Source organism: Canis lupus, chromosome 38 (assembly GCF_003254725.2).
Source record: "Canis lupus dingo isolate Sandy chromosome 38, ASM325472v2, whole genome shotgun sequence".
Classification (NCBI taxonomy): Eukaryota; Metazoa; Chordata; class Mammalia; order Carnivora; family Canidae; genus Canis; species Canis lupus.
In genome coordinates, this window is record NC_064280.1 from 8,681,227 (window position 1) to 8,706,718 (window position 25,492).

At 31.9% G+C, this 25,492-nt stretch overlaps 1 protein-coding gene across 4 annotated transcripts in view; it reads left to right on the plus strand.

Moving 5' to 3' along the window:
• BRINP3 (BMP/retinoic acid inducible neural specific 3) overlaps positions 1 to 25,492 on the plus strand; it is a 377,833-nt gene that overhangs the window by 11,927 nt on the left and 340,414 nt on the right. For all 4 annotated transcript variants that reach the window (XM_025421013.3, XM_035711116.2, XM_035711117.2 and 1 more), the window contains one exon: positions 12,926 to 13,211. In XM_025421013.3, the coding sequence (XP_025276798.1) occupies positions 12,976 to 13,211 (236 nt within the window). In that variant the 5' untranslated portion in view covers positions 12,926 to 12,975. The remainder of the gene's footprint in view (positions 1 to 12,925; positions 13,212 to 25,492) is intronic.

Sequence of the window (25,492 nt, forward strand, 5' to 3'; positions counted from 1 at the left end):
AATCAATATTAGAAGACAAGTTTAGGAGTCTGCTGACAATATTTATAACCATACACTCCTAGGTTAAGAACATTTGAACACTTTTATTTCCTTACAAATGAATGAAAATACCTGGAGATTATTATTTTGAAATTAAAAAAAAAATTCCTGTAGCCTAACAATCAGGACCTTAAAAAAAAAAAAACTTTAATAGTTTTACTGGACTTTATCTGTGACTTTAGAAAGTACACTCCTATTTGTATTTCCCCATATAATAACTTCTAATTAAATAGCCCTTTTCACCTTGTAGTCCTAGTAAACTCCAAGGTAAGTTTTGGTCCTATATAGAACAAGAGATTTATTGTCCATTTGGTTCCAAACTCAGGCATTTCTACACTTCAGCCCAGCATTATGTCTAATTCTTAAAATATATTAGTCTTTACATCAGTATAAATGACTTTACTGAATAAGTTAGTATTATAGTTTTAGCTTTCACCCAGGATCATTATTAAGAAATTTTTTTTCTTTAAAGATTTTTTTTATTTATTCATGAGAGATATATAGAGAGAGGTGCAGAGGGAGAAGCAGGCTCCATGCAGGGAGCCCGATGTGGGACCTGATCCCACGACTCCAGGATCACGCCCTGTGCTGAATGAAGGCAGGTGCTAAACCGCTGAGCCACCTGGGAGTCCCCAAGAAAAAAAAAATTTAAAGCATTTCTAAAACTTTGCAAAATTGTGACTGAAGTCATTATCCATAAAGGAAGGTGCCAAATGTTTATTGTCTTTTTATTTGCCTAGTACTTGCATGTTGTCCTTTTTAAAAAATTATTTCCTCAAATTCTCTTTAAATTTGCATGTATGTGACAAAATTCTTTTACTGACAAGAATTGTTTTTTTCTCCTACAAACCAGGATGCTTTTATTATCAGACTATACCAGAAAAAGCAGAATCTTATTCCTAGCTATAGTGACCATATTAAATACAGATGTCTGTAACCATTATTTTCATTCCAGTACTGTATGTAGATGTAGATTATTTGTTCTTTATTTTCAAATTATTTATTTATTTTACCATCGACTATATCCCCTATGCTGTTCTCTTCATCCCTGAGACTTATTCATTCCATAGTCTGAAGCCTATATCTCCTCTGTTTCACCCATCGCCCACTCCCACCTCAATTATCAGTTTTCTGTATTTGTGGAAGTGTTTCTGCCCTTTTGTTTGAAACCTTTTTAAGGTTCTGCATATAAGTGAAATACTATGATATTTGTCTTTCTCAGTCTGACTTCTTTCATTCAGCATAATATCCTCTAGGTCCATCCACATTGCCATAAATGGGAAGATATTGTTCTTTTTATGACTCTGTAATAGTCCATTGTTTTCTTTATCCATTCATCTACTGATGGACACTTGGCTTTAATAGTCCATTGTTTTCTTTATCCATTCATCTACTGATGGGCACTTGGCTTGCTCGCATATCTGGTTATTGTAAATAATGCTGCAGTAGGGGCTCCTGGGTAGCTCTGTTACTTAAGCATTTGCCTTTGGCTCAGGTCATAACCCCAGGGTCTTGGATCAAGCCCCCCATTGGCCTCCTTGCTCAGGCGGGAGTCTGCTTCTCCCTCTTCCACTGCCACCCCCTTCTCCTATGTTATCTCTCTCTCAAATAAATAAATAAAATATTTTTTAAAATAATGTTGCAATAGACATAGGATGCATATATATTTTCAAATGAGTGCTCTTATTTTCTTTGGGTAAATACTCTGTAGTGGAATTACTGGACCATATGGTATTTCTATTTTTAAACTTTTGTGGAGTTTCCATACTGTTTTCCACAATGACTGCACCAATTTGCATTCTCATCAACAGTGCAAGAGTTCCTTTTTTTCCATTTTCTAGCCATCACTTGTTATTTCTTATCTTCTTGAGTCTAGCTATTCTGACAAATATGAGGTACTATCTAATTGTGGGTTTGATTTTCATTTCCCTGATGATTAGTGATGTTGAACATCTTTTCATGTATATGTTGGCCATCTGTATGTCTTTTTTGGAAAAAAAATATCTTTAAACTGTCTTCTGTTTTGCTGTTTTGGTAATCAAAGATACTGATTATAATACATTTTCAGAAGCATTTCTCATACTTAACTTTAAAATTAGATTTTGCAATCTAAATATGCTATTCTAAATATCTTGCATCTGAACTTTATTCTTTACTTTCTACTTTCCTTATGAATTAAAATTAAGTACAATCTGAATCTTACCAAAATATTTTGGTAGATAATCACTTATGTTGGAACACCAAGATATTTTATGTTTAAAATATAAAGATAACCCAAGCGACTCTTGAACTTTGGACTTTTAAGAATGATATCCCCTATATGCTGGACAGAATTAAGGACTGGAACTCATTTTGTCTTCATTTTTTCTAATCAGCTCTACCATTAGGTAGTAGCATTTAACTTCTTCTTTATTGGTAGGACAAGATTGTATTGACAGGATCAAGCAGGAGATTAGTTCCCTCTGCAGTATATACTCCTCAGAGGAATACTGACCCTCATTAAGATGGAAAACACTTAAAGCTGTAATTCACAGGCACTGTATTGCCTGATCAGCTAAAATAAATAATGAGAAAGACCCTCTGGAATATAGGTTTAGCAGAGTTAAATCACTGGAAAAATTTACTTCTCAGGATAATCTTAATTTATACAATCTTAACTTATACAACATGATTTAAAACAAATAAGCTTGGGCAGCCTCAGTGGCTCAGCGGTTTAGCGCTACCCTCAGTCCAGGGTGTGATCCTGGAGACCCGGGATCCAGTCCCATGTCAGGCTCCCTGCATGGATCCTGCTTCTCCCTCTGCCTGTGTCTGGGCCTCTCTCTCTGTGTCTCTCATGAATAAATAAATTAAATCTTTTTAAAAAAATTAAAAAGTAAAACAAATAAGCTCAGTTATTAAAAAAATAGAAAAAGAAACAACAATGCAGAAAAGTGAAAAAGTATAATAATAAAACACTCCTAACAGATGAATATAATGGCAATCTCTTGCTAGTTTAGGCAGACATAATGAAATAGTCCATGAATGAAAGAAAAAAAAAAAGGAAATTCAATTCAGTGCATGTTTCAAAAATTTACCATCTACATGACAGTTTGTTAAATATGGGGCCACAGGGATTACTAAAACATAATCCCTGCCAGGAAGTCCTTTATAAGCTGGTCCTATGAACAAAGGGGTTAAAAAGGATAATAGTAGCATATTGTGGAAATCAATTGGGTTGATAGTTATTTTAATAATTTTCAAACTAACATATTCAAAAGGATTTAGGGTAGTTATTAACCCACCAGGACATTTTAAAGTTCAAGAGGAATTGCTGTTTCAAACAAGAATGTATTCCAATCTTTTTTTTAGTTCCCGATTGGATAATCTCAGGTTTCTGTAATGCCTAGAGTTATATGGTATTTCTTCTACTTTAGGGATTATCAAAACATTTTTTGTCTTTTTATAAATTTGTTTTCGGTTTTTGAGGAAAATTGAAATAATTATCAGTGCATAAGAAAAAAAAAAACTTTTGGTATAATTTCCAAATATGCCCAGTGACAAATTGCATGGCTAAAAGTCAGAATGACTTTTTTCCTCATTTCTGCACATTACTGTTCATTTCAACAGGTGCACAAAGGTAAAGCAATCATTTCTCTATGCTTCTGGTGGAGTACAGAAGAAAGAATGGCAAAATTCTGCTTACTTATATAGAAAATGGCACACATTATATAACATATACAAGATTTTATATCTTGATGAATTTCTTGACATTTTATTTAATAAAATGCCTAATTCTACTCTGTTAGGCTATTTAAAAATTCATTACCTTTAAATAAACAATATCTAGATTAAGTGAGAACAATTTAAGGTCATTTGAAGTCTAGAATTCTAGAATATAAGTGCTATTTAACTAATGCCATAAATTAATACGTCATTACTAAAGCAATGATGTAAATCATTGCATAATGGAGCTCTTATTCTTTTATTAAACTGACTATATACAATATATAGGTCATGAATATTCAAAGATAATCCAAATTTATATGTATATAGTAAGATAATGATTACATTATCCATATATCTTAAAATATGTACACCAAATTAATACTTAAATTTGCTACTTTAGAAAAGCAATGCCTTTAAAATGACTTTCCTCATATCTAGGGATTTTTTCTGCCAAATAATACTATAAAATATATATATTTTGTTGTAGTCTTGAATTTTCACACTATTATTTCTTAAAATGCCACTTGATAATAATGATCTTCATATTCTTGTCATTATCTGGATTTTTGAGAACATAAGAAAACTGACATTAATTAAAAATTTATGATTGCATTTCAGCAAAATATTGAAATCATCTCATTCTACGGAAATGTTATTATGTTTCATATTTTGAGAACCAATTCGGTTTTACGTGTTTTGGATATATTTTTTTCTTTTGTAATACTATAAAGCAATTTATAATAAGATTGAGTCATTAAGCCTATTGGATTAATTTTGTAATTTCTCTGAAGAGCACATAGGTAAATTAAATCACTGACCATGATTATACTTCTTAACCCATTAAATAATACATATAATCTGGAAAAAGTTGTTTTCTGATTTTTTTGTTTAAAGGTACATATTTTTAAATACATGAAGATGAATCACATTTAGTTGATTAAATTATAACCTTCATTGAAAAATTAAATTAGGGGCAGCCCCTGTGGCGCAGCGGTTTAGCGCCGCCTGCAGCCTGAGGTGTGATCCTGGGGACCCTGGATCCAGTCCAACATCGGGCTCCCTGCATGAAGCCTGCTTCTCCCTCTGCCTTTTCCTCTGCCCCCCTCTCTGTGCCCCCCCCCGATCTGTGTCTCTATGAATAAATAAATAAAATCTTTAAAAAATTAAATTAGATGAAGCAGATAGGCTTTGAAAATCTTTAATATGAAAACTTATATTATGAAGCCCCATAATACTCAGATAACTTGCATATAATAGACTGAGATAAAACTTCCTATTTTAACTTTTATTTTAATTTTCTATTATTTATATTTTCCACTTTATTTTATTATATATTTGTTAATGTTTTTTAAGGTGGGAAAGGGAGGGGCAGAAGAGAGGAAGAGAGAGACTCTTAAGTAGGTTTCAAGTTGGTGTGAAGCCAGATGAGGGCCTCAATCCCAGGACTCTGAGATCACAATCTAAGCCGAAATCCAGAGTCAGATGCTTAACAAACTTAGCCACCCAGGTGCCCTTATTCTCAATTTTAAAATTTTAGTTTGTTCAAGAGCATTTAATTAAATGGCAGCAAAAATCCTAATAACTTTGATCTGCAGTCAGTTCTTATTAGGTTACAGTATGGTGTAATAGGGGGAGCATGGTTTCAATTTGGTTTCAAAACTGTTGCCATTCAGTCCTTGCTTTGCTGCCTATTTATTTACCTTGAACCTCCATCATCTAAACAAGCTAATGGTGATAATAATATATACTGTACTGTATTGCTAGGAAATGCAATAAGGAAATATTGGTAAAATGCTTGGCATATCAAAGGAGCTTGATAAAGCTAATTTTGTTGGAAAGAAAATGAAAAGAGCATATCATATTCATCATTACTGTCTTTTTTTTTCTCTGATAAAATTTAGAAGGGTTTCAGTTAAAGTTACCCCTAGTATAGAACCTTTCAAAGGGAGAGGGGTAAGTTGTTCAACTGCTCTTTATATATTATTATTCTGTAAATTCAAGAGTGACAACATAGTAAAACATATACCGTGCTTATTAGTGAGAAGAGAATTTATGTTGTACTTTCCTTTGAACTCGTATTTGTTTGGTCTTTCTTTAGAAACTATGAATAAGGGATCATAAATAAAAAGATCCTGAATTTTCCACAATTATATGCATGATCATGATAATTCCTTATAATTGACTTCAAGCTAATAATTAATGATGCTTTTATATACTTACTTGTAAAGGTTTTTGAATATTAAGAATGCTCTGCTTTGATACTACTTGAACATGTCATTTATGTTCATGATTTGGACACCAAATCATTATCTCAGGACTCTATTTCCCTCCTTTCTCAACTCTAAGAGCTATTGTCATCTTGAGGTATAGCTCAGATACAGTCTTTTGTAAAGCTTTCTTCTTTCCACATAGAAGGAATTTTCTTAATCTTGCCATCCATATCACATTAATTACACCTCAATTTAGTACTTAATTATCATTTTTTCATTCACTCAACCACTACTTATTAAGCAACTTTATTTCAGGTACTTTGCTAACTCTATCTAGTTGTCATTAAAATAAGAACAATTATTGTCCTTCTAAAACTAAGTCTAATTGGAGGCAGGGGGAATATGAAAAAGTCATTATCTATACATAAATAAACAATATAAGTGGGCTATAATTGATGAAGTAAAGGGATCTTAAATTTGACCCAATCTCAAAGGGTCACAGAAAGCTTTGTGGTGAAATGACAGTTTAGTCTGAAGTTCAAAGTAGGTAAAGGTTGGGCAGGTAAAGGAATCCAATTGAAATAGTACTTCAGGTAGAATAAGTTGCATATGGAAAGACACTGAAGAAAGGGAGAAAGTGAGATGATTTTGAAGAATAAAATTATGACCAAAGCATAGTTGATGTTTGGTTGAAAATTGTTGTGGCATACGCAGCAGAAAGATTAAAATAAAGAATTCTGTAAGTGAAGATAATTTTATACATTATCTTAAGGAGTTTGGATGTTATCCAGAGGGCAAATGACACAAAGTCATAAGTTGGGGTAAAAGAGTTAAATGTTCAAAATTCACTTTATAGTGAGATAACTGTAGTAAAAAACAAACAAAAACAAAAACAAAAAATTGGGGAGAGCCACATGGGTGTTAGGAAGACCTATTTTGAAGCTATTGCAGCAATCTAGAATAGAGGCTATGGTGGTAGTGTTGGGGGTATGTAATGACCCACTCAAGTAAAGTGGGTGTGAAAAGAAATGATAGATTTGATTCTTGGGAGGATCTTGGGGATTGATTTGATATATGCAATGAGAGAAGGTAGAGGAAAGGAAGATTTTGGCCTAAAACTCTGGAAGACATGGGGATCCCTGGATGCTCAGCAGTTTAGCACCTGCCTTCAGCCCAAGCTGTGATCCTGGAGAACCGGGATAGAGTCTGGCATCTGGCTCCCTGCATGGGGCCTGCTTCTCGCTCTGTCTGTATCTCTGCCTCTCTCTCTCTCTGTGTCTCTCATGAATAAATAAATAAAATCTTAAAAAAAATAAAACTCTGGAAGACAGTATGGAGGTTCCTCAAAAAGTGGAAAATTATACCCTTTGATCCAGCAATCGCACTTCTGGATAATTACCCCAAAGATACAAATGTAGTGATCCAAAGATGCACATGCACTGCCATGTTTATTGCAGTAATGTCCACAATATCCAAACTGTGTAGACAGCCCAGATGTCCATTAACAGATGAATGGATAAAGAAGATGTGGTATGCATATACAAAGGAATACTACTCAGTCAACAAAAAATTGAAATCTTTCCATTTGATATGAATGGAACTAGAAGTATTATGCTAAGCAAAATAAGCCAATCAGAAAAGGATAATTATCATATGATCTCACTCATATGTGAAATTTAAGAAACAAAACAGGATCATAGTGGAAGAAGGAAAAATAAAACAAAACGAGAGAGGAAGACAACCCATAAGAGACTCTTAATCATAGGAAACAAAATGAGGGTTGCTGGAGGGGAAGGGGTGGGGAGATGGGGAAACTGAGTGATGGACGTTAAAGAGGGTATGTTATGTAACGAGCACTGGGTACTATATAAGACTGATGAATCATTGACCTCTACCTCTGAAACTAATAATATACTCAATGTTAATTAATTGAATTTAAATAAAAAAGATTTGGCTTACAAATTTGAATATATGTCATGTATGAGATAAGAAAATCAGAAAGAGAAAAAAATAGAGAATGTTGATTTTTTAGTTGAAAAAGAATTGGTTTCTAACAAGGATTCCCATAGGCCATGTGTTCTGCCTTATATAAAGCCATCACTTGATCGTAAGTTTCTGAGGATCAAAGCAGTATTTTTATTTCTATTTTTATTTTATTTTGTTATCTTTTTAGGATTTATTCATTTATTTTAGAGGAAAGAGAGCACGTACACAAGTACACATGAGCGGGAGGTATGGGAGGGGGACAGAGGGAGGGGGAGAGAAGATTTAGCAGACTCCTTGCTTGACTATAGAGCCCATTCATGAGGTTCCATCCCACAACCACGAGACATGACCTGAGTCAAAACCAAGAGTAGGCCCTTAACTGACCTAGACACACAGGTGCCCCTCAAAAGCAAGATTTTTTAATGATACCTGTCATCCTGCTTCATATCAAAATATATCAGGGTATTTTGCACATTGTAATGATAACTAATATTTACCTTTTTATTGTGGTTTTCTTTATTAGTAGTTCTACCAAAAATATATATATATATATAAACAATTACTACTTGGGAAAACTATTGAAAATTTACTGCTAGAAATATATTTTAACTCTCCATTCATTTACTTATACAGTTTATTTAGCAGATATTTACTTCAAAGCTAATAGTTAAGCTAATAGTTATTCTAATATATATTATTTGATATATGGTAATATAATAATAATATGCTATATATTTTAATAGATTCTGAGAGTATGTAATACAAATATATTTATTTTATAATAATAAAATGATTGCAATATTTATGTTTTGTAGAATAATATATATTCCATTAAACTATTAAGGAAGAATGTTGCCTTTTAATAAATACAATCATTTTGGGAAAAGGAGACTTTATATTGAGGACATTTATTTATTTATTTATTTATTTTTTGTTTGAGGATTTTTTTGAGGATTATTTATATTTACAAACTCCAATATTAGTGATCATGAATATTAAAGAGCTATTCCATAGAGCAATGTAGCAATCTCTGAAGATGAGGAATTTGGAAAATGAATGTATGACCTGGAGCAAAAAGTCAATTTTCCTTAGATGCTTTTTCTACACAAAAAAAGAATAAAATAAGGATTGAGAAATAGTGAGAGTATAAAATGTGGTAAAATGTAAATAATTGGTAGCTGAAGGATATATGTGTTTACTGTACAAGCCTCTCAACTTTTCTGTGGGTTTTAAATTTTTAAAATTAAGGGAAAATACATCTCTTTGATACAACTATTTTATGAAGCTTCTTTGCATATTTAAGATTTTAAATGGATTTCCTTAAGAAACTATTTTGAACATGTTAGCAGCAAAAATCAATTCAAATACCAATCTAAAAGAAGAAATCATATAGTATGCAAAATTAATTGTTCAACAAATAGTAATAATTAGTATTGAATATTCAACTAGATAGTAGTCTAAAAGATGAACCTCTATGACATGACACACCAATCTAAAAGGTATTAAGTTGAAGTCAATAATTCATAATTTTCTTATCTTTGTAATTTCAGTTATACTAGAAATTCATTTGTAATATTATAGAAAATATTTTCTAAGTTCCAATATTTCATGAATTTCAAATACATATGATAAGTTAATATTTTACGTAAAAATAATGTACTGTCCTCTGGAATAGGATAAAGGAGAGTCAATGAAGAGAAATATTTTGTTGTGTTTTTTTCTTCCTGACATTTTTGGGTATTTGCAAGTAATAAAGTTGTGTGAGTTGATAATGTTCCCACGGAACTTTATTTGGTGAGAATTTGTTACAAGAAAAGGCCATGTACCAAATATCCATCATATAAACAATGTGATATTTTCTTCCTCTTAATTTTTGGAAAAGAAAAATTTGATCAATATTTTTAATTAAATAATGCTTTTTAATTAAATGTTGCTTTTTAAATATGACCTTAATTTTTTGCTTTTTAAATGTTTTTGTTGTGGTTTTTTTGTTATTCATAAAATACACCTTTACATATTTCAGAATATACTGTGCATGACATTGTAGTTTCCTTAGTTGGCCTCTTAGGAACTTAGAAATAGTAAATTCAAGATTATTTTGCCATTTCCTTATACTCCAGGTAGTGAAACTGGTGAATTCACTTATTAGTTTAATGATTCTTACTTTCATTCATTGGACCTCATGATTTCCCTTCTTTAGTAATATCTCTACATGTAGCTGGTTATCTCAGTAGCGACCTGTGAGATTTCTCAAAGGGACCTTATTCACTACTTTTGAAATTGGCAATCTATATCATAAACTCATCTCTCACCCGAGGACAAAAACTGTTATTATTTCAAACCAAATAAAGGAACCAATTCAGGTGGTTCAGTAATATTTTAAAATTTACTACTCATTTACAAATGTACATTTGCCTACTTTCATAACAAACTAGATGAATGGAGTCTTTTTTTTTTTTTTTTTGTGAACATTGAATCTAATGGCCATTTGTCCTAAGGATTTTGAAAGCATACATTCTGGCCTTAATGTATTCTAACTCTACTTTTCTCCCTGTTTTGTAATTCTTAAAGGCAGTGTCTTTAAGATGGCTTGAGTTGAAATGTCTAGTAGTGTAGTTTGATTATTGTTCCTGTCTTTTAAAAGACCTTATAATTGTAATGATTTCCAAGAGATCCCCCAAATTAGTGTAAATTTGGGCAGGATGAAATTCTCATAATCTCATTGCTAATAAACTTTCTTTCAGGGAAACCCACGGCTGAACAGAAGTAGGAGCATGCACCCAAATTAGAAGTAGAAGAAACAGAAATAATTAAAACCTAATTCCAGTATTTTTAGGTAGTTCCCCCACACATAACATAAAATCTTTCCATTTTCCTCTGTGTTAAGATTAGAAAATATGCTAACCATGAAACTTCTTTAGCACATTTGGTAAAGAAAATAAATACAATGGTTCTGGGCAGTATACTGAAAAATGCCACCAAACGTCATTTGTATACTACTTTCTTAATGCTGTGTATCTTACAAAATCATGAGCTGCAGCAGAAAGAGCTAGTTTTAATTTTATAGTATATAATTATATGATTTGATATCAGCATGGAATATACTTTGAAGCATTCCTAATGTTCTTCCAACATTCTAGTCGCTGTTCTAAGTGCCTACATAAGAAAATATAGCCTTTTTGCAATAATGATTAAATGTTTCTGGTTTGAATATATTTGATCAACAGAAAAAATGTGTTTAACAAAGGTAAATATTTATTAATCACAAGTGGACTATACCATACAATTAAACATAGTAATAACTGTTTATGAATATAAGTGAAATATAATAATTTTAAGATAAGTGGTATAGTTCCCACACAAGAAACAAAATATAAAAGTATATATTTTCTTTATCAGCATTAGAAATTCTGAATTGAATCATCTGACAATGCCATATTTATACAAGTAATTGATGGAGGCCTGGAAACTCCCAACTGATATTCCAAAATCTATTATATGATGTTATAATTTATGAATTTTTAAAGTGTCTTGACTTGTAAGACTTCCTATGTTGTTTACAAAAGAGGCCATTGTTTAATCATCACAATAGAGCAACTTTCATGATTGGGGCAACTCATACAGTATGTGGACATTAGTTCTTCTAATTGTGTAGTGTCTATGACTGGATCTGATGACCTAGGTCAGTCATATTGTATCATTGGTTGAGATATTTTATAGTTGTAAAAGTATTGCTGTATGCCTTTCCTATATAAATAGTTTAGGATTAAATTATGCATTATAGGATTATAACTAGAAAGCAGATTAAAAATGTCAATCGCCCTATCCAAACACCAAATATGGCAACCATTATAATTAAGATATTTTACTTAATACGTGCATTTTGATTCCTTTCTAAAGAGATTTTACTGACTAAAAACTCTCACAATCATACTTTTTTATTAGTCAGAGTTTATATACTGTACAGTTCTATGTGCTATAAATAATGATAATCGAAAAGATTGGTGAAGATGGAAAGTAAAATTGAATTCAAATATTTGTAGAATATTTTGTGTAGTATATAGATACTGCATCATCTGCTCTGTGTAAAATCGTTTATATTATACCACATTGGGATTTCATTTCTTGGTACTTTATTTCTGAATGCTTATGAAATTAATGTATGTGGTTTCATAGCTTATGTATAATCTGCATTGTCTTAGTTTTTGTGTGTATTTGAATTTTGTAGGTATGCCTATTTATCTCATGAATATGACATGGATGCACATTAAAGTTTTTTAAAGGTCCTAGAAATAGTTTATTATTATTCTGCTTTAAAAATCTGGGAAGTTTGTCCCTAATAGATGAATAATGGAAAAAAATATCTGAGAAAACACATAGACCTTCCCTCCCACTCATCACCCCCACACATCCATCCATCCATCTATCTATATATATAGATGGTAGGTAGATAGATAGACACACATACATAAACACAATAATTTATTTATGTATTATTAAGCCCTTAATTTTATTCCATTTTGGTCTCATATTATGGAAATGACTACCTGAATATCTTTGATTCATTTTAAAGCATTTTTTCTAGAACAATTCAAGTAAACAATAAAATACACTTATATTACAATGTATTACACAATTCATGAAATAAATAAACATATACAATATTTATTTTGAAAGTGTCCAATGTTATAAACATCTAAGCAAAAAAGAAGAAGTATTCGTCAAAACCAATTGTGGTTGTACGACACTGCTATGACAAAGTCTGTTATGACTCAGTGACCTATTTTCCAATGAATAAAAAAGGAACATAGAGCTTTCAAAAAATGAAATTATTTTGTTTTACTGATTATTCACTTTTGCTATCATCTAATTTAACACAAATGATACTAGATTTAAAAAGAAAGGAATTTGCCACCTCAGCACCTTAATTGCTAGAAAAGAATCTTCTAGGGGCTAACTAATTGCCTGTGTATTTTGTCTAGGTGTTGAGGGAAAGCTAAGAGAATGAAGGCTCTAAATCCCCAGTGGAAGCATGATATGGCGGAGCAGAGCTGGTGCTGAATTGTTCTCTCTGATGGCTCTATGGGAGTGGATAGCCCTGAGTCTTCAATGCTGGGTTTTAGCGGTTGCTGCTGTTTCGGATCAGCATGCCACAAGCCCCTTCGACTGGCTCCTCTCTGATAAGGGACCCTTCCATCGTTCACAGGAATACACAGATTTTGTGGACAGAAGCCGGCAGGGATTTAGCACAAGATACAAGATATACAGGTATGAAGCAAAGGGAAAGCAATTATAGAGATATCTTCCTTGAAGGTTGTGTGTAAATAAGTTTCTCTAAGGGAAAGCTTCAGATGGGAAAGGGTTATTACCAGAAGGGTTATTATTTACCATTCACAGTAGTACTGTTTTCTTGCTATTTAAGAGTATTTCTTATAGATGTAACAAACTATTAAAAACAAAACAAAACCAAAAAGTAGTAATGGTGACCAGTTGTGCATCACTCTCAAATTGTAGGAGTGTCACATTTCTTAAAGTAAATTCCAATTAACTGTGAGGCTGAGTGTATAATTTTAAATAGCTAAATTTTTAAATGAATTTTCTTGAGATTCTTTTCTACCTTATATCATGCTGTGTTGTCTTTTTTTTTTTTTTTTTTTTAAGCTTAAATGGAAATGGTATCTTGTACTAGTCACTGAGAAGTTGAGTCACCTCATTCTTTTTCCCCTTAGAGGTAATTGTACGTTCAGAAGCTGGAGAAAATGGCAATGGATTAAAAAGAAGTAGCAGATAAATGTGACATGATAGCAAAGGCCAAGAAAAAGGAGGGGATTGAGATATATGGCCTTTAACTTTTACTGTTCTTATATATTTGAATATAAATAAGTTACACAAAAGGAGTCATATATTAAATCCAACAGACTGCCTGCTTCTCCCCAGCCCAGCAAATCCATTAAAGAGAGGAGTGTACAAATGGTTGCCTGACTGGATTAGATTGTATTGATCCTTGCCATAAAGAATGTTTTATGTAAAGTTATCAGTCTGGTTTGTTTCTGCATGATAGGAATTCACAATTCCCAGCAGTTGGTTTAGCATTTATGTAGAAACAAAACTTAGCATTGTATTTTTGTGTCTGTATCTATGTAGATACTGTTACATAAGTATTTTATTTTATGTTGTATGTGCAGCAGAGGGCACTGTGCTTCTGGTCTGTATGTAGTCTTTTACACAGCATTGTGAGAAATTTGTTAAGTCCTATCAGCAATGCATATTTACAGAACAGACTGAAGGTACTGAACAAGTTCCATGAAATCTCACTGCTCTATGTGTGCGTGTGTATGCGTGTGTTTAATAAGAACTCCCTTAGTCTAAGAAGCCAGAGCACAGTCACAAGTCTATAGAAAGACTTACCTTAATTTTTTAAAAATGACATGACAAATATTAAAGATTTTCTTTCTGAGATGCAGAAGGAAACAGTCAATATAAGATGATTCTAGCTTTATTCCGTTTTACATGTGTTTGTTGGTTTTGCCAGATTCCTTTACAAATTATGTGGAGCTACTTGAATTTAAGATTGTAAGAATGTCTAATTAGTTTCAGCATTCTGCAAAAGGTTTTTTTTCAGTCTGTCAAACAATTTAATCCAGAGCATGTCTCCAGGATCTATTGGCATCTCTATTGGGAGTTATGAGGTGTTGTATGGCGTGTGATTATTTGGTTCAGCTTATTGGTCAGTGAGCTGTGAGTTGAAAACATGGCTTGACATGTCTTTAGAGGTTCTAAGTTGAATCAAAGAGACATTATTTGGATCACCATAGTGAAAGGTAATGAAAAATAATGCCTTGGGATGTTGCCTAGCTCATATATTCCCTTTAGTCTGTATGGCACTATATTCTTAAAGATCTTCATTAGCCCTATATTTCTCATCCTTCCTATCTCTTTGCCTTTGTGGTTTGGATAAACACGTATGGGACTTGTCTGTTTATAAACAGTGGAACATCGCATCCTTCCCCCCGTGTCCAGAGCAGTCTTTAACTAATGTTACCTTTGAAACTTTACTTAATGGTGCTATATTCGTTGATGGTTGCTATACGATGACCACTATATTTATGAGGATTTCTTTGTGTCAGAACGGTAAGATATTTCATCTATTCAACTAGTACTTACCTAAATTTCAAAGAATTCTGCTCACCTATGCATCCAATATAATGGATCAGTATTTTTTCTGGTGAAGTTAACTTTGTTTCTGAGCTGTTAGAGAATCTCAAATCCAAGGATAAGAATAGCTTTTGATTGTTGTTGCTTTACTTTAAAAAATACTTGTCTTAAACAATAATTATTAGAGAATTTATCTTTTATCAATGTTTGCCCTGAAAGATAGAATTTGCATTGAAGTATTCTATAGCTGGAAAATCAATATTTTTTCCATATTAAGCACTAGATTAATCGTTTTGAAAGACCACATAAATTCAAAAAGTGATCAGCCAAATTCTACTAGTGTTTACCATTACTGTCATAAGCTCCTTCATGAGGGGTGTTGCATTGATATAGTTTCTGAAAGGCACTAGTTCTACATGTAAAACATATTAAGCCTGTTGAAATAATTAGGTCAGATCTCTTTCAGTTGTCTTCATTTTATCGCCTCCTGCAACATATTTTTCTTTTCACCTCAAATATACAATAGTAAGATCATAACCCACTGAACATTTTTACTAGGATCATAGTCAAGGCTTTGAGGGAAAAAGTGCCATTATTTTCATGACAAAGTGCATTTTAGGCAATTAACAGGGCTTATATTTGTATTTTTTAAGATTTTATTTATTTATTCATGAGAGACACCCACAGAGAGAGAAAGAGAGAGAGAGAGAGAGAGGCAGAGACAGAGACACAGGCAGAGGGAGAAACAGGTTCCATGCAGGGAGCCCATGTGGGACTGGATCCCGGGTTTCCAGGATCACACCCTGGGCTGAAGGGGGCGCTAAACCACTGGGCCACCAGGGCTACCCTTATATTTGTATTTTTAAATTAGAATGTTATAATTATAAAGAATTTTTAGATTTTTGTTCTGAAACAACACTATGACTTAAGAAATGATTATTTTATGAGTAGATTATTGAATTGAAGGATCTAGAATGACTCTGCTAACACTTGTTATTTGTTAACCCTAAAAGTTGGGTTTTTAGCCATCTTTCCCTCTTAGCTGAAGATTGATAATAGAACCTAAGCATAGGCATTTTAAGTACTCTAACTTTTAGAAAATGGGCTATGCTTGGAGAAAGTTTGTCCAGTAGAAATTCTAGAATAGCAGCACACCTAGATCCTTAATAACTTGGAGCCATGTCATTGGTTATTATGTTCTAGAAATAACCCTTAGGCAATATGGCCACCAGCAAATGCATAGTTTCTTCCAGGCCTGGAGATTCTCATTCATTTAATAAATTATAAGAGCTCTGGAAAAGGGACTCACTTTTAGTAACTCAAACAGGGTTATCTTAAATCACAGCTATAAATTCTATGGTCGTATGAGGTGATTTTTATTTCTGTAAAGGAAACATTTTACATATGTAGATCTTCAAATATGGTGATACAAAATAAAAGCCTTTTTTTCTTTGCCAAACTTCTACTATTCTTTGTTTAAGCACATGTGCAAGTGATTCATAGGAAAAATGATGATGCTTTTCTTATAATCTTCCAAGATAAAATAAAAATGTCATATTACTCATATTACTACAACTTAGTTACTTCCTCGAAGTAATTTTTCAAAACCAAATTTAAGTGAGAATAAGACACAATTGAAATAAATGCTGTGCCTTATTGGTCTTCATGGTTATGTTCTCTGAAAAAAAATATATTTAAAAATGGCTTGCAAAGGACAAGATAGTCTCGAAAGATAAACAAATGTATGGACATTTCATATATGACAGGGGTATATGAAATAATGTATGGGAAAGGGTGAGTTTCTTAATAAATGGTGTGCAATTTAGGTAGCCATGTGAGGAAAGCAGAAATCAGATCACTTCCTCATACCATATATATAAATCTACTTTATATTGGAATAAAGATCTACATAAGAGAAGCAAAAATGTTGTTTCTAGGAGATAACAGAAGAAAATACTTTCATGATATTGGGATATATAAGAATTTCTTAAAATACCAGCCATTAAACCTAAAAAAATACTGATCAATTTAGGTATGTTAACATATATACAGTAACAGGAACAAAGCCACCAGTAGCAGCATGGATGAATCTCCAAATCAAAATGTTAAGTGAAAGAAACAACACAGGAAAATTTGCACACGATATGACCCTACTATAAGAAATTCACTAAACTAAATTATATTATTTAGAAATACATATGCAAAAATGATTGATAAACCTAAAGAAAAGCAAGGAAAAGACTATAACAAAAATCAAGATAACGATTATCTCCATGGTGAGGTAAGAGGGATAGGATTTTTATTGTAGAACATGAGGGATTTCTAAAGTAATGACAATACTGAATTTCTTAAAGTGGGTGATCATTATACTGGTGTTCTTTAGATTCTAAATACTTGTTTTAGACAGTTATTATTTTATATTTCACAATACAAAAAATTTTAAATGTAAGTAAATATTGTGTTAACCTTGAATTGAAAAATTGAAATCCTCAAATTAAGTAAATTAACTCTTTCCTTTGAATTGTTCTCAAATTCAGTATTTATTATTAAAACTTATTAAACTCCAATAAATTTTATAGAAATGTTTAGTTATAAGAACAATAGATGCTCCATTATAGTTTCATATCTTTATATGTATTCATTCATGTAAAGTAAAATTTTTTATTGTTTATTGTTTACAAAGACCTTCCATATTTTTATATGTTATTTTTTTTTCTATAGCGTTTCAGTGAATGGCATTATTATTTTTTACAGATTTTATTTATTTATTTGAGAAAGAGAGAGAGCAAATGAGTGCACAAGTTGAAGGGATGGGAAGACAGAGAAGTGGACTTCCCACTGAGCAGGGATCCTGATTTGGGGACTTAGGACTCTATTCTAGGTCTTGACTCAGGGCTCAATCCAGGACTGTGAGATCATGACCTGAGCCAAAAGCAGATGCTTAATGGACTAAGCCACCCAGGCACCCCTCATTGATGGCATTATTATAGCAATTTCAAAATGATAACATTCAGAGATTTTAAATAATATATCTACATCAACAAATATTAAAAACTTATATTTCTGATTCAAAGTCAATGACCATTTTACTAGAATTAAAAAACAGAAACAAAAATAAGTCCTCAGATAATGGGCTAAATCTTTTTGATAGTCAAAACCCGAAATCATTGTACCACTCTTGTTTCTATGTTTGCATGTATTAAACAGTTTTGCTCAATAAATATATCCTTCTGTCTAACATGTATTCTGTTGCCAGAGACCTAATAAAATTGTGTAAGATTAGCCATGTAAGGTTCTGCATGTAAGGTTCCCAATGTATCTAGCCTTCCCATCTCAACCACCTTCTGTATTATCTCCCTCACTAACTTTGAGCTTGTCCACCCATGTTGCATCAGTTGATGTGACATCAGCAAATACAATGCAGGCAAAATCTTATGAAGTGCTTGTGTCCTGGGCTTGCCCTGAATCTTATCTGAAATTACTCTGTGATGAATTTTCCTCTAGACCAATAGAGGAGCCAAGGCTACATGGAGCAGAGAAGAACCGAACCAGTTGATGTTCTCTGGACCTGATAGGTATCAGATAGAAACAATCACTGGACAAGTAATAAGGCCATTTAAAAATATTCAGCTCAAGCTGAATATTTCTACCAGAAACCTGAAAATACATGTGTAACCTAGTCATAGGAATAGAACCATTTTGCTGGGCTCAGACATTTATTGCTCATTCATTTACAGAATCATCAAAACAAGCAAAACAAAACAAAAACAACTTGTTTTAAGCCTCTACATTTGGTGAACCTTTCCATGTACCACATGTAATTGATGAAAGTATTCTTCATCAGGAATATAAATTAGACAGGTATTTATTAATGACATCATAAATCATATAAAATGGTAAAGATAACATTTATTATAAAAAGCTGCTTTATTTAAGAATGCACACATTTTAAAAATAAAGACTAAGAATTCTGGCTAAAAATGTCTTCCAAATAGCAATTCCTGACACAATCACTTTAAATTTCCCACTAAATTATGAGGAATTCATGGAAGGAGATGAGGTTGGGAGGAAGATGAAAACTCATATCAATGCAAGAACAACTATAAAGTTGATACACAATTTTCTGCCAATGAAAGGCATTTCAGTAGTTAGGAGAATCAGTGATTAGCAAACACATTTAAATGCTTAAGATCGAGGAAGCCAAATAGTTTTGACTAATGTCATACTTAACCTTAAATCTAGTTAGGTCCTACATCATTATCAGCTACCTGCTGAGAAACCCAGAGTTGGCACATAGTAAAAACTGTGCAGCCCTCTCTGTTGCAAAGACCCTGCTTTGTGATGTAAACAGAGTATAAATAATTGATCTCTCTTTTTTCTGGTTTTGGAATTAAGGTGATGCTGGCCTCATAGGATGAATTTGGAAGTACTCCATCTCTTTCTATCGTTCCAAACAGCTTTAGTAGAATAGGTATGGTTTCTTCTTTAAAAGTTTGATAGAATTCCCCAGGGAAGCCATCTGGCCCTGGACTCTTGTGTCTTGGGAGATTTTTGATGACTGCTTCAATTTCCTCCCTGGTTATTGGCCTGTTCAGGTTTTCTATTTCTTCCTGATCCAGTTTTGGTAATTTGTGGCTTTCTAAAAATGTGTCCATTTCTTCTAGATTGCCTAATTTATTGGCGTATAGCTGTTCATAATATGTTTTTAAAATCGTTTGTATTTCCTTGGTGTTGGTAGTGATCTCTCCTTTCTCATTCATGATTTTATTAATTCGAGTCTTCTCTCTCTTCTTTTTAATAAGGCTGGCTAATGGTTTATCTATCTTATTAATTCTTTCAAAGAACCAACTCCTGGTTCTGTTGATCTGTTCCATAGTTCTTCTGGTCTCGATTTCTTTGAGTTCTGCTCGAATCTTTATTAACTCTCTTCTTCTCCTGGGTGTAGGATCTATTTGCTGTTTTTTCTCTAGCTCCTTTATGTGTAAGGTTAGCTTTTGTATTTGAGTTCTTTCCAGTTTTTGGATGGATGCTTGTATTGTGATGTATTTCCCCCTCAGGACTGCTTTTGCTGTATCCCAAAGATTTTGAACAGTTGTATCTTCATTCTCATTAGTTTCCATGAATTTTTTAATTCTTCCTTAATTTCCTGGTTGACCCTTTCATCTTTTAACAAGATGGTCCTTAAACCTCCATGTGTTTGAAGACCTTCCAAACTTCCTGCTGTGATTTAGTTCTAATTTCAAGGCATTATGGTCTGAGAATATGCAGGGGACGATCCCAATCTTTTGGTATCGGTTAAGACCCGATTTGTGACCTAGTATGTGGTCTATTCTGGAGAAAGTTCCATGTGCACTTGAGAAGAATGTGTATTCAGTTGAGTTTGGATGTAAAGTTCTGTAGATATCTGTGAAGTCCATCTGGTCCAGTGTATCATTTAAAGCTCTTGTTTCTTTGGAGATGTTGTGTTTAGAAGACCTATCAAGTGTAGAAAGCGCTAGATTGAAGTCACCAAGTATAAGTGTATTATTATCTAAGTATGTCTTAATTTTGGTTATTAATTGATTGATATATTTGCAGCTCCCACATTCAGGGCATATATATTGATGATTGTTAAGTCCTCTTGTTGGATAGATCCTTTAAGCATGATATAGTGTTCCTCTTCATCTCTCACTACAGTCTTCGGGGTAAATTTTAGTTTATCTGATATAAGGATGGCTACCCCCGCTTTCTTTTGAGGACCATTTGAATGGTAAATGGTTCTCCAGCCTTTTATTTTCAGGCTGTAGGTGTCCTTCTGTCTAAAATGAGTCTCTTGTAGACAGCAAATAGATGGTTCCTGCTTTTTTATCTCTTTTTTTAAACTGTTATTTAAATTTCAGTTAGTTATCATTCAGTGTAATATTAGTTTCAGATATAGAATTTAGTGATTCAATACTTACATGATTTCTCTTTTCTTACCATGTTTGGAAATGGTAGTTCCCCAAAATAATATGATAGATAGAGATGTGCAAGTTAAATACGACCCATATATTATGTGGGACATACTTACACTAAAAAATCCATTTGCTGGTTATTTAAATTAGAATTTAACTGGTTGTAATTTTTTTTTGCTCTAGCTGGTAACTTTATGAGGAAAAGAGATGCTTACTGACATTCAGATTATGTATCAATGACAAGGACTCTCAGAAGTAAATTAGAAATAAAAAGAGAAAAAAAAAACCTCTGAATGTAGTTAATAGAGTCTCTCATGTACTTTTCTTGTTCACCCTATCAGAGAAATTAATGTCAGGGGAACTCCTGCATTAGATGAAGACAACTATACACCAGTGCATTCTCTAGTAACCTAAGATTGAGTGTGAAAAAGTGACTCGCATGTTGTCTTTTAACAAAATCTGTGTATTGATAGAGCTCTCCATTCTATGTCAGATAAATGAAATAAGACAGTAATAGCACCTTTGGGTTTGCAGTGCATGACAGAGTGCCTGCCACATTGTAGGGAGACTATGCTCACAGAATGAAGAAAGGAACAAATAAAAAAACCTGCAGAACAAAAGTAATAAAAAAATTACCATAAGAATTCAGTGGAAGAGATGACCTCCTTATGATTTCCCCCTCAGTACACACATATGCAAGTATTGCATACATGTACACTTTATCTTCTCTGTAGGTTGTAAGAAACCGTGAAATCTACAAAACAGAAGAGATGGTTAGGAAAAAATAATCTGAAAAGAAAAGGGTATTGGGTAAGGTAGCATAATAATGCAGGTAAATCAAATGCAGCAATAAGCATAAAGCCACATTAAAGACCATTACTCACAGTAAGTGTAAGAATTGAGAGGATGGTCATGAGATTGCATGGAAATATTAAAATATAATTCTTGGAGGATGCAATATTTAACATGAGATATCATGATTAAATCGTTTAAGTCTATAAGCTCAATTATAGAAATAAATACCTAGAAGAAAGGCCATGTTAAAAATAGAGCAAAATCTTAAAAAAAAACCTTTTTAAGTAAAGAATCAAAATTTATATTTATTTCAATTATGAAAATAGAAACTGGAAAGAATAAGTTTCAATGTCATTACAAACCTTAAGGGTAGCAAGTGGTAGACACAAAAAGCATCATACATATCTTAAAACTTACTGCTACATATAAAAAGTAAAAAGAAGACAATGATAAATATAACTTAAGGCAAGGTGATTGCAGAAAAACTAAACATATGATTAGTGTAATGAATGTATATATTTCAAGGTCTAAACATTAAGACTGTATTTAGATTTTTTGAATATGCTACTTACAGCAGTTGCCTAAAACAAAATTAACCCTAACATAAAAGCCAAACAGATGATCAATTAATTCTCTTATAATAGTACCTAATAAATAATATATTATACTAGACCTTCTAAAGGAAGTTAAAAAACGTTAACTGTCACATGAAATTTTAATCTACTATATTTATTCTTCATAGATGAAATAGATTACCACACCAAAAAAATCAGTATAAGAGTGGGAAAAAGCAGATAACTTGAGTATTGAATCTAGTGCAATTGTATAGAGTGCAATATAGAATTGTACATAATGAACATGTAATGCTAAACATGTGATATACTTCTTAAACACATATATGAGATATTTATGAAATTTTATTTATTTTATCCACACAAAAATTTTAAACACAATGTATCTCCCTACATTTTAGAGTTTTTTAAGTCTTACCACATAGCCTTAAGACTAGTTATTTTGAATATACATTTAGAGAAATTCTTTTAACTATTTGGTCATAAAATTTAAAATTCAGAGAATTAATGACAATAAAGATGATTTTATTTTAAAATATATTTAATATTGTGAGAAATTCTCTCATACTTTTTTCAGATACAAAGTTAAATAAAACAAACAAAAAACTCAGCTCTAAAACTCCAAAATAGAAAGTAGAGCTCAAATGATTTCTCTGTAATTTTACTTTTTTAAAATAGAAACCTGTGGAGTATAGAGACTACAGGCAAATTTATCAAAGTGTTTGCTTTACTTCTGGTTGGAAAGTTCTATAGATTTTTTTTTTCATTTTTCTTTAATAAGTATGTCTGATTCTATGATCAGACAAGTTACTTAATGCCATTAAAATATTAAGTGAGACATACTTGAAAAATGACTTCCAAATAATTAACGATGAAATTATGAGAATTTACTAGGATTATTTAGATAAAAGTTAAAAATAAAGTTTAAAAGGGGAAAACTCTTTGAGTTTTTGAGTCTTTACACTTCTTTTTGAAGTAATTATAATAAAACTTTATATCATAAAGAACTATAAAATAAGTCAGCAGTGTTTAATGGAATAAGGAAAAGAATAAGAATAAGAAAAGAAGAATATTTAATGGAAATAAATATTGTGTTTTCATTATGTGATTGTACTTTCATATGTGACTTCATTTAATCCTCCAAATAACCCTCATATAATGATTCCCATTTTACAGCTTAACAAATAAAAACAAAACTGTTGTCCTTCAGTTTACTCATAGTATTCCTAAATGTCTCTTTCATTGTACTTATGCTACTACACTAAAATCACGTGTTGACTCCTTGAACTGTAAATGCCTTCAATGCAGGCCTTTTTCATCTTTCTGATTTATTTCTATATTATTATTATTATTATTATTATTATATCTATATTATTCTATTTTTATATTTTTATTTATGTTTATATTCCTGGATCAAGCCAGTTGTACACCCATCAAAGACGTCAGCTTTACATTTGGGACTGCTTGGTTTCAAAATCAATGCTCATGCCATTGAAAAGATCCCCTCTTGACTGTAAGTAGGGAGATATGAATTGTTTTCTATCTTTGTTACTAACCAACGGTGCTACCTCAGATTTATAAATTAATTTCTCAGACTTCAGTATCCTTTTTTAGTATAGTTAAGGGTGCACTAGATATCTAAAGATCCTTTGAGTTATAAAGTTTTATGCTTGTAATCTAAAAGTGAAATGGGAAAATTATCAGAACACAGAGTTAAGCATTAAATTAAAAAATCAACTATGGTTAATTCTGCTAAGTGTATTATTCCGTCTTTTACAAAGTCGTTTATAGATACTTTTTAAGGAGTGTATCTGAGAATCTTTCATATTACTCTGTTTATGCATACTTAAATAGCAATTTTGTAATAATTCCCCCACACATACCACTCAAATTCTTTTCTATTTCCCATATGTTCTACTGAAACTGTAATGGAAGGAAGCTATTTTTCCTAGTTGCTTGACTTTCTACAAATCTTTGCACTAATCTGGCAGCACACTTTACAGTGCAGTGACAAATTAGGGAGAGTGTTCTAGATAGTGATTTTATACATAAATAACCTAAATTTATTTGCTTTTGATATTTATCAACAACTCTATTTAGTTACATCTCTAATTTTGAGATTAAATCATATAATAAATTTAAAATTTTATTATTTAATTATAATTCACAACTATACATATGAATTTCTACTTTATCTCTCCTTTAGCTGTCATTGGGAAAATTTTAGTAAGAAATAAGATAGAAATATTAACTTGAAGGCTTAGGAATTATAATTGATGTTCCGAAAAGCCAGTTCCTAAAGGAGACTGCATATAATCTAGTGATTATAAATAAAAGGCATGCTTTGTCATAATTTCTGTAATTTTTAAGTAATGATTTTTAGTCTAATAGTGCATTCATGTTTGTTGCTATTAAAATGAGCAAATGAATAGGACTGCCAGTTTACACAATTATTTACAGAACAGGAAATAACAATGATGATTTTTTGGCATTCAAACAAAGAATTTATGATTTTGCCCTCTCTAGTTCCACCTTACTGAAGACTTCAGTGGTCATTATCTCTGTGGTCATCTTCCAATGAAATCACCAAAATTATCAGTATTGTTTTCTTTTGGTATCACTGTTTGGGGGCTTTTGTATTGTTAATATGTATTTTTTAAAATCAAGCATAATTTCAAAAATACAAGGTTTAAAAATTGAGGGGGAAAAACCTGAATAATCCTTTTTCTAGGCTTTTTTATGCCTACTTACAATGGACTGTTACTTTAAAAAATCACTTGCATTATATTTCTCATTGTAAGTATGAAAAGGTCTTAAATAACATTTATTATGCCTTTTTCTGCCTTAATATAAAGTAATTAAGGTAATTGCTATTTAATTATAATATTGGGAAATCCAACTTTTAAAATGTTAGTGAAAAGATTAAGATTATGATATTATCTCTTTTACTTTAATAAGCATGTAATGTGAATCATAGTAGAAGATTAGATCCTCACCTTCAAATTGTACTTTGCAAAAGTTAAAGCTAAAATTTGTACTGAGTACTCATTGTTTGTAATAGGTTTTATTTAATTAATATCTATAAGTAGGCTAT